This window comes from Nerophis ophidion, linkage group LG21, assembly GCF_033978795.1.
Source record: "Nerophis ophidion isolate RoL-2023_Sa linkage group LG21, RoL_Noph_v1.0, whole genome shotgun sequence".
In the NCBI taxonomy this organism is placed as follows: Eukaryota; Metazoa; Chordata; class Actinopteri; order Syngnathiformes; family Syngnathidae; genus Nerophis; species Nerophis ophidion.
Window position 1 is genome coordinate 32,039,709 of NC_084631.1, and position 11,124 is coordinate 32,050,832.

The window sequence follows — 11,124 nt, forward strand, 5'->3', positions numbered from 1 at the left end:
CACTTTTCTTTAGATGGTGCTACTTTTATTTTCCCAGAAAAATTCTGGTGACTGAGCCGCTAAATTTTAGAAGAAAATTGTTTTCCATAAATTATACGTTTTGAAATTATTTATTATACACAAACATTTAGTAAATGTTTATTTACATACCCTAATTGTTTCCAAACGGTGTCTGTAACAAGGCAGTAGAACGGCAGATCAAACAAAACAGAAGTCATGGTCATGGACCCACTAGCTGTGCAAGCTCACTCTCCCATCAGCTAAACAGACTCAATAACTCCACGGTGACGTTTTGTTAAAAAAAAAAAAATGTTATGTAAAATCGATGCTTGCTTTTTGCAGCACATTACTTTAGATGAAAAACTGTATTCCCAGTAAAATTCTGGTGAACCACTAAATTTTAGAAGAAAAATGTTTTCCATAAATTAGCCGCATCAGATTGTAAGCCGCGGATATATACATTGTGAGATGAGTTATTTACACACAAATATTTTGTAAATATTTATTTACATACCTTAATTGTTTCCAAACAGTGTCTGTAACAAGGCAGTAAAACGGCCGATCAAACAAAACAGAAGTCATGGTCATGGACCCACTAGCTGTGCAAGCTCACTCTCCCATCAGCTAAACAGACTCAATAAGTCCACGGTGACGTTTTGTTAAAAAATATATTTTTAATGTAAAATTGATGCTCGCTTTTTGCAGCACATTACTTTAGATGAAAAACTGTATTGCTTTTATTTTCCCAGTAAAATTCTGGTGAACAACTGAATTTTAGAAGAAACATGTTTTCCATAAATTAGCCGCATCAGACTGTAAGCCGCGGATATATACATTTTGAGATGAGTTATTTACACACAAATATTTTGTAAATGTTTATTTACATACCTTAATTGTTTCCACACAGTGTCTGTAACAAGGCAGTAAAACGGCTGATCAAACAAAACAGAAGTCATGGTCATGGACCCACTAGCTTTATTTTTTTTAATGTAAAGTCGATGGTCACTTTTTGCAGCACATTTCTTTAGATGAAAAGGTGGTACTTTTTTTTCCCCCCATTAAAAATTTGGTGACTGAGCCGCCAATTTTTCAGCAAGTAAAGAGGATCATGATCCTCCTGGAATTGACCCTGATTATCGATCACGTTATCGCCCAGCCCTCCGTTTACCTCATAATCGAGTCTAATTGGAAGAAGAAGGTGGAAGGACCATGTTGTTTATTCCTTGGCAGAGTTGTCCGTGACTTTCATTTCCTTCTCTTTTTACTTTTTTGTTTTGTTGTTTCCTTCCTTCTCCATCTCCCTCTTCGGTCGCCCTCTCCTCCCTTTTCATCGCCGCAGAGGGAAAAGCGCTGGAGCATATCGTCTGCTGGAGGTGAAAAGAACTCATCCCGTGTAAGTCGAGGGCTTTCTAGCAGGGACGTAGCCCAAAAAACCCCCCCCAAAAAAACGGGGGATGAGCCGGTGCTTTTGGGCGTGGAGGAACAGAAGCCCGCGTCGTCGAGAGCGACACAATCGCGTTAGCCCGCTCTCCCGGGGACGGAGCGGCGGCTTAACGGCTGCGTTGCAAAACGCTCCTTCGCCAGCAGTTAGCATGCAAATTGGCTCCCAGATTATGCCTCTTGCATCCATTTTGCCCACTGTCGGAATGTGACGCGGGGAGAATGATAATCAGGCAGACATCGCCCCCTGGAGCTCTGCTGTTGATCGTCACACATGGGTTTTTTTTGTTGTTTTTTTTGCCTGTGTCTCAGGTGACAGGATAGACCGGGATTAAGCGAGTGCAAAGAGGAAGTTTTACAGGCGTAAGAACGGCCTTGGTTGCTGGATGGGCTCTGTCAAGGAATCCTATTAAGATGTTTGTGCATGTCAAAACTGCTCCTCCATCACAAACACTTCTTTTAAGTCCTCCCTCGTGTCTCTGCAGCACATCTGCACCTCGTTATCTCTGCACGCTAACGAGTGACATTTAAATAATGCTGCATATCTGGTGCATAATGTTAAACCCCCCCAAGCCCCCCGTTCCCCGACATGCATTTTACATGCGTGTGGAAGGGCTGGGGTGGGCATACACTCATGCTGTTCCCAGTCTCTGTGAAGTGGTGCCGACTTGTAGCACATTCGTGCTGGATTGGACGAGTTCGGACAATGGTGTCTTTCAGGGCCGCCCCTTCTTATACGTCTAAATCCCGTGTAGTGCGCTGGACCACTTTTGTGGTGTAAGTTCATGAATGACAGGGCGATTAATAGTGGTGCACAAAAACATTGATTCACGTCCCAATGGCGATTCTTATTCATCGCATTTTTAAATTGACTCAGACATTGCAAAAATAGATTGAAAATAAATACAATTTCTTATTTTTTGTTTGTGTAAGAATTATGTTAAAAAAAAAAAATTATAAACCATGTCAATGCAACCAAAAGGAGATTTTCTGACCTTCAACCTCCATCCATCCATCCATCTTCTTCCGCTTATCTGAGATCGGGTCGCGGGGGCAGCAGCCTAAGCAGGGAAGCCCAGACTTCCCTCTCCCCAGCCACTTCGTCCAGCTCTTCCCGGGGGAAGTCTTCCCAAAGTGTCCCGGGGTCTTCCCCGTGGCCTCCTACCGGTTGGACGTGCCCTAAAGACGTCCCTAGGAAGGCGTTCGGGTGGCATCCTGACCAGATGCCTGAATCACCTCATCTGGCTCCTCTCGATGTGGAGGAGCAGCAGCTTTACTTTGAGCTCCTCCCAGATGGCATAGCTTTTCACCCTATCTCTAAGGGAGAGCCCCGCCACACGGCGGAGGAAACTCATTTCGGCCGCTCGTACCCATGATCTTGTCCTTTCGGTCATAATCCAAAGCTCATGACCATAGGTGAGGATGGGAACGTAGATCGACCGGTAAATCGAGAGCTTTGCCTTCTGGCTCAGGTCCTTCTTCACTACAACGGATCGGTACAATGTCCGCATTACTGAAGACGCCGCACTGATCCGCCTGTCGATCTCACGAACCAATCTTCCCTCAATCGTGAACAAGACTCCTACGTACTTGAACTCCTCCACTTGGGGCAGGGTCTCCTCCCCAACCCGGAGATGGCACTCCACCCTTTTCCGGGCGAGAACCATGGACTCGGACTTGGAGGTGCTGATTCTCATTCCGGTCGTTTCACACTCTGCTGCGAACCGATCCAGTGAGAGTTGAAGATCCCGGCCAGATGAAACCATCAGGACCACATCATCTGCAAAAAGCAGAGACCTAATCCTGCAGCCACCAAACCGGAACCCCTCAACGCCTTGACTGCGCCTAGAAATTCTGTCCATAAAAGTTATGAACAGAATCGGTGACAAAGGACAGCTTTGGCGGAGTCCAACCCTCACTGGAAATGTGTTCGACTTACTGCCGGCAATGCGGACCAAGCTCTGACACTGATCGTACAGGGAGCGGACCGCCACAATAAGACAGTCCGATACCCCATACTCTCTGAGCACCCCCCACAGGACTTCCCGAGGGACACGGTCGAATGCCTTCTCCAAGTCCACAAAGCACATGTAGACTGGTTGGGCAAACTCCTATGCACCCTCAAGAACCCTGCCGAGTGTATAGAGCTGGTCCACAGTTCCACGACCAGGACGAAAACCACACTGTTCCTCCTGAATCCGAGGTTCGACTATCCGGCGTAGCCGCCTCTCCAGTACAGCTGAATAAACGTTACCGGGAAGGCTGAGGAGTGTGATCCCACGATAGTTGGAACACACCCTCCGGTCCCCCTTCTTAAAGAGAGGGACCACCACCCCGGTCTGCCTATCCAGAGGTTCCGCCCCCGATGTCCACGCGATGCTGCAGAGTCTTGTCAACCAAGACAGCCCCACAGCATCCAGAGCCTTAAGGAACTCCGGGCGGATCTCATCCACCCCTGGGGCCTTGCCACCAAGGAGCTTTTTAACTACCTCAGCAACCTCAGCCCCAGAAATAGGAAAGCCCACCACAGATTCCCCATAGGTAGACGTGTTGGTGGGATTGAGGGGGTCTTCGAAGTATTCCTTCCACCTAGCCACAACATCAGCAGTCGAGGTCAGCAGAACACCATCCGCACCATACACGGTGTTGATAGTGCACTGCTTCCCCTTCCTGAGGCGGCGACTGGTGGTCCAGAATCGCTTCGAAGCCGTCCGGAAGTCGTTTTCCATGGCTTCCCCAAACTCCTCCCATGTCCGAGTTTTTGCGACCGCTGAAGCTGTCGGTACCTGTCCACTGCCTCCGGAGTCCTATGAGCCAAAAGAACCCGATTCAACCTGTCAAAAATGTCATTATAATTATTGTATAAGTTAACTTGTTGCGAGAGTCCAGGGCCGCCCCTCCTTATACGTAGATCAGGCGTACTGCGCAGGACCACTTTCGTGTGAAAAAGCGTGTCAGTTCAAGAATGACAGGGCCATTAATAGGTGTGCACAAAAAATGTAATCACATTCAAATGGTGTTTCTTATTCATCGCGATTCCAAATGGACTCAGAAATAAAAAATTTGTGATTTTTCGGTTAAGAATTCTGTAAAAAAAAAAAGAATGTTTATCGGCCATCTTCATGCAACAGGGAGAAGGAGATTTTCTGACCTTTAGCCTGTTTTGAAAAAATGTCATGATAATTATTATATAAATTAACTTGTTGCAAGAATCCATGGCCGCCCCTCCTTATACGTAGACCGCGCAGGACCACTTTTGTGTGAAAAAGCGTGCCATTTCAAGAATGACAGGGCGATTAATAGTGGTGCACAAAAAAATGATTCACATCCAAATGGAGATTCTTATTCATCGCGATTCAAATCAACTCAGACATTTCTCCCCCCAAAAAATCCAATTTGTGATTTTTCGTTGTGTAAGAATCCGGTAAAAAAAAAAAAAAAGTTTATAGAATTCGGTAAAAAAAAGTTTATAGGCCATCTGTGGGCGACCATAAGAAGATTTTCTGACCTTTAACCTGTTTTGAAAAAGTTTAAATATAGTTATTATATAAATGAACTTGTTGCGAGAATCCAGGGCCGCCCCTCCTTATACGTAGATCAGGCATAGTGCACAGGAACACTTTTGTGTGGAAAAGCGTTTCAGTTCAAGAATGACAGGGCGATTAATAGTGGTGCACAACAAATGTATTCACATCCAAATGGTGATTCTTATTCATTGCGATTCTAAATCTACTCAGACATTTCAAAAATAGATTAAAAATAAATACAATGTCTTCTTTTTCGTTTGTGTAAGAATTAGGTACAAAAAAAATGTTTATAGGCCAGATCCATGCAAGCAGAAGGAGATTTTCTGACCTTTAAATTTATTTTAGTTATTAAAAAAATACAACTTGGTTAAAAGATTGTAGTGCGTACTTTTTTAGCGTATTCTACAATAGGGCAATAATATTGGTAACGGTGATCATTTACATCACGATAACTTTATTTCTCCATATTATTTATCGCTTTGTTTGTGTATATTTGAGGGTCCTCAGCCATCTTCGGTACTTTTTTGCTGTTGGTTGTGATTTTTACTCACGTCCAAAATTCTGGGGGGTTTTTATAATTAGTTTTTTTTATTTCACTTGGATGTTTATAATTACAATATTGTTAACATTTACAAAATCCAACTGTATTGCATTTAAGTTCAAGTTAAAGTTCCAATGATTGTCACACACACACTAGGTGTGGTGAAATTATTCTCTGCATTTGACCCATCACCCTTGATCACCCCCTGGGAGGTGAGGGGAGCTAATGAGCAGCAGCGGTGGCCGCGCCCGGAAATCATTTATGGTGATTCAAGCCCCAATTCCAACCCTTGATGCTGAGTGCCAAGCAGGGAGGTAACAGTTTCCAATTTTTATAGTTTTTGATATGACTCGGCCGTGGTTTGAACTCACGACCTACCCATCTCAGATGTAATGTTCCCTCTATAATGTGGCTATTTATTGTAGTTATTTAAAAAAATACAATTTGGTTAAAAGATTTTAGTGCGCACTTTTTGAGCATATTCAACAATCGAGCAATTATATTGGTAACAGTGATTATATTGATCACGATAACTTCCCTTCGCCATATTATTTATCGCTTTGTTTGTGTACATTTGAGGGTCCTCAGCCCCCTTCAATACATACATAGAACTTATTTTATTGCTTTTTGTTGTGATTTTTACTCAAGTCCAAAATTGTGTTGTTGTTGTTTTTTTTTTACTTAACTTGGATGTTTAGAATGCCAAGAACAATGTTAAAATTTTTGAGACTACAACTCTTACGCATTTTAGGGGTATACTTGCATTGTTATTATGTAATATATCATCAGTGGTTAATTTGGTCTCAAAATAATGTCGACAATAACATTGTTTATTGGCAACAATTTGAAGATCAGTAAAATTAGTTATCGGTCCAGAAAAGGTGGTTCATATTATTTGTGTGCTGCATGTTCCACAACATGACTTATGGTACGATGTCATGAATGTGCAGTCAATGAGTGTTTCCATGGTACACACAACTCTCATTTAAATAATTTAACTTTTGTCCACCCAGTCTTAGTAGATCACCTGCCACACACCCACTTACGGTTCTCACCATTTTTTTTTTTTTTTTTTTACTTTGTCCTGATTTTCTTCAATGCATAATGGACAAAAGTATTTGGACTGGCAGTCATTCATATTTTGGGTCTCGACTACAGATGTCCGATAATAGCTTTTATGCCAATATTGTCCAACTCTTAATTACTGATTCCGATATCAACCGATACCGATATTTACAGTTGTGAATTTAACAGATTTTTATGCCTAATTTTGTTGTGATGCCCCACTGGATGCATTAAACAATGTAACAAGGTTTTCCAAAATAAATCAACTCAAGTTATGAAAAAAAAAATTCCAACATGGCACTGGCATATTTATTATTGAAGTCACAAAGTGCATTATTTTTTTTTAACATGCCTCAAAACAGCAGCTTGGAATTTTGGACATTTTCTCCCTGAGAGAGCATGAGGAGTTTGAGGTGGGTGGGGTAGGGGGTAGCAGGGGGGTCTATATTATAGCGTCCCGGAAGAGTTAGTGCTGCAAGGGGTTCTGGGTATTTGTTCTGTTGTGTTAAGGTGCGGAAATGTGTTTGTCATTCTTGTTTGGTGTGGGTTCACAGTGTGGCGCGTATTTGTAACAGTGTTAAAGTTGTTTATACGGCCACCCTCAGTGGGACCTTTATGGCTGTTGACCAAGTACGCCTTGCATTCACTATATTGCGTGACTGGGCTGGCACACAAAGACAGTGCCTTTAAGGTTTATTGGCACTCTGTACTTCTCCCTATGGCCATGTACATAGCGGCGTTTTAAAAAGTCATAAATGTTACTCTTTGAAACCAATGCCGATGTCAGGGGTATTTGTTGTTGCTGAACCCCAAGATGCAGAGACGGAGGCAGGCATAGAATATGAAAACATGATTTAATTAAAACTAAACAAGAACAAACAAAAAGCACGCACGTGGGCGGAATAACAAACTAAGGGAGCTAGCACTGGAAGCTAAAAAACAAAAAGGAACTTTAGCATGGAAGCTAGTGGATAGCAAACAGAAAAACTGGAACTAACTAATGCTAACCGAAACAGCTTACCGCTATGACGACCAGGACAAAATGTAGCATGAAAGGTAGTAGCTGTAACAAAAGACACGACAGGTAGCTTGACAAGAGTGATATGTGGCAACGACAATACAAATGACAATACAATGATCCAGCCAATGACACAAGACAAAGCAGGTACAAATAGGAGCGGGCTGATTGGCAACAGGTGTGGCCAGGTGCCAATCAGCCGCAGCTGAGGAGGAACACAGCACTCAGGGAACAAGACAGGAAGCTGACACAATAAGAGCACTAGACAGGAACTAAAGACAGGAGATACTAAACACAGAGGAAACAGACAAATGCAGAGGAAAAAACTAAAACATAGACAAACTGTCAGGGGAAAGCCTGACAGCCGATTATTTTCGATTTTAAATATTAAAGCGTTTATCGGCCGATAATATCGGCAGACTAGATATGTCCGATAATATTAGGCTGAAATGTATTGTCGATCTTCACAAATTGAAGCCGTACTGGCATTTATATCCCTGCAAAAAAACTATTTGTAGCCCACACAATAGTGCCTTTGGGGGTCCTCGAGTCTGGATGGCGGCTGAACAGTTGCCCTCTTCATTTTCCCTTCCAATAAATAGGACTCACCAGATGGTTTGTACAAAATCAACCGCATCGTCATCGCTTTCCCTCCACACACGCCGCCTGAAATGTGACAAAAACAAACGTAATCGTTCCTCCACGTCTTTTATTCACATTCCTCCGTTTCTTTCTACCACCCCCACCCAATCAGGACAAGTCAACCCCGGACGAGCGGACCTCGTGGGACAGCTTCAAGACCATGACCCCTGAGCTGACCATCGTGCCGGGCGAGCAGAAAGACCGCATGGAGCTGCACAATAAGAACTGGGACTCGTCCTCCGCAAACACGCCGGACTCCTCCGAGGGTGACTTCCAGACTGAAGTGTGAGAACACCCCCTTGTACACACAAACACACACACACACACACACACATACACACACACATTCTCGGACTTGTGTGGGAGAAAAAAAGATGGACTTGAGAAGATGGCACACACACACACGAGCGCGCGCGTGTTTCCGACGGATCCCGGGCTCACTTTGTAAAATGGACACAGAGGAGGAGACTGTTCTAAACTATATTTTCACAGAGACTATTCAAAAAGAAAGAACAGAAACTTGGCACGGCGGACGCCATTTTTAAGTCGACTATGTATTTCAGAGAAAATGTTTATCGCGGCCTACAAAAATTCCACAGGAGAAAAAAAAAAGTTTGATGATTTGCAGAAGAGTGAAGAAATTATGTTGTTGTTTTTTTTTTATATAGCGAAGGAAGGGGAAGAAATGTCTCACTGTTTGCTCCCGCCTCCAAGCACTTTGCTTTTCATTTCTTTCCCCGACCCTTCCAATGGACGACCCACTCAACCTCGCCCTCTTTTTTCCTTACGTTTATATTGTCTTTGTTTGTTTGTTTGTTTTCCCTTCATTTTTGGGATGCCTGGGAACAAGCTGCTCACTAACATGTGCCATCCTCTTCCTGTTCAGGTCCCAAGCCCCCCAAGCCCCCCAACCCCCCCCCCCCCCCCCCTCCCTTCACACACACGCAGTGTTTAACATTGTATTCCACATTTTTCTGTCTTTTTCTATGGCTTAATTAAAAAAAAAAAAAGAAGTCCTCCCATATGGTTTGAAACTTTTAATGAAAAATGATTGAAACAAGCGACCGAGCGAGTTGTGTTTTGTGCTCAAACCGCCCGAGCGGAATTAAGCTATTTTTCACACGCTTTTCATTATTATTATTTTTTTTTTGTGTGGTTGTTTCATTTCCTGCGAGAATTAACTCATGTGGAAGTCCCTAGGAAAAAAAAAAAAAAATGTAATTTAGGACACATACTGCAGATTAACGTGAGCTCGCCTGCTCAGATAATACGTCTGACATGCCGTGCGTCCATTAGGAAAAAGCAAGGATTATGATCTTCTTCTGCATCAGCCTGATGGAATACTAAGCACAATAACAAGGCAAGTTTATTCATGGAGGAGAATTGTTTTGAGGTGATGTTATTGATGTAATGTGCTTTTATTACCCGTAGAGTACCAACCAGAGAGAGGGTGCTGAGATGACTAACATTGGAGTTTTGTTTTGCCTCCACAAGCTGGTCTGATCCATGCGGTGACAAAGTGAGTAGCTGCCTATCAATGTACACCTAGAATGGTCAGAGTGTGCACCCCGTGAGTTCAAACCTCTGCAGAGTCATACCAAAGACTAGAAAAACGGGAGCCATGACCTCCCTGCTTGGCACTGAGCATCAAAGGTTGGAATCGGGGGTTAAATCACCAAAAAATGATTACTGTGCGCGGCCACCGCTGCTGCTTACTTCTCCCCTCACCTCCCAGAGGGTGATCAAGGGTGATGAGTCAAATGCGGAGAATAATTTTGCCACACTTAGTGTGTGTGTGACAATCATTGGCACTTTAACTTAACTTTTAACTTAACAAGAGGGGCTCCAGAATTGACCCCTGAGGAACACCCGTCGCCATTTCTTCTCAGACACAGTTTGCATTCCCAACAATGTACACCCTGTAATGTATTATATATTAACATGCTTTTAACCGGAGTGTCCAAAGTGCAGCCCGGGGGCGCATAATATTGTCAAGATTGTTCCCGCGACCCTGTAAGGGACAACCGGTAGGAAAATGGATGGATGGATGAAATCTAACAGTTAAAATGTAGGGAAAAAAAGTTTTTTTTTGGTACTATCTCAGATTAATATGTGTTGCTACTCATAACAATGTTGTCTTTTTTTGTTAAATATATTTTTACAAAATAAAGAAATATCGAAAAAGGTTCTCGTGGAAAACGTTTGGACAACTCCGGTTTAGTATGTCACTTGGGGTGCACACGCGATTCACATCCAATCTGCGATTCTAATTCATCCCGATTCTTAATTCATAAAAGTTAAAAAAATGTTGTGTGCATACATATATATTTATGTGTGTGTGTATATATATCTATATCTATATATATATATATATATATATATATATATATATATATATATATATATATATATATATACAGTATGTAAATATACATATGTATGATGTATGTATTATATATATGGATATAGATGTATATGTCTATATATGATGTATATGTGTTTGCATATGTATGTATATATGTGTATATGTATGTATATGTTTGTATGTATATTTATGTTATACATATATGAATATATATACATGTGTATATATACCATGTACATGTGTATATATATATATATATATATATATATATATATATATATAATATACAAACAAAGCCCGTTTCCATATGAGTTGGGAAATGGTGTTTGATGTAAATATAAACGAAATACAATGATTTGCAAATCATTTTCAACCCATATTCGGTTGAATATGCTACAAAGACAACATATTTGATGTTTAATCTGATAAAAAAAATTTGTTTTGCAAATAATCATTAACTTTGGAATTTGATGCCAGCAACACGTGACAAAGAAGTTGGGAAAGGTGGCAATAAATACTGATAAAG

The 11,124-nt window shown here is 42.0% G+C and overlaps 1 protein-coding gene across 18 annotated transcripts in view; it reads left to right on the forward strand.

The window, feature by feature from the left end:
• adgrb2 (adhesion G protein-coupled receptor B2) overlaps positions 1 to 9,438 on the forward strand; it is a 1,085,043-nt gene extending 1,075,605 nt beyond the window's left edge. For 7 of the 18 annotated variants that reach the window (XM_061882474.1, XM_061882487.1, XM_061882470.1 and 4 more), the window contains one exon: positions 8,346 to 9,434. In XM_061882474.1, coding sequence (XP_061738458.1) covers positions 8,346 to 8,522 — 177 coding nt within the window. In that variant the 3' untranslated portion in view covers positions 8,523 to 9,434. Of the gene's footprint in view, positions 1 to 8,345 lie in introns of all 18 variants that reach the window. The other 11 variants (XM_061882489.1, XM_061882483.1, XM_061882485.1 and 8 more) reach the window with 5 other exon arrangements.
• Positions 9,439 to 11,124: the final 1,686 nt, after the last annotated feature.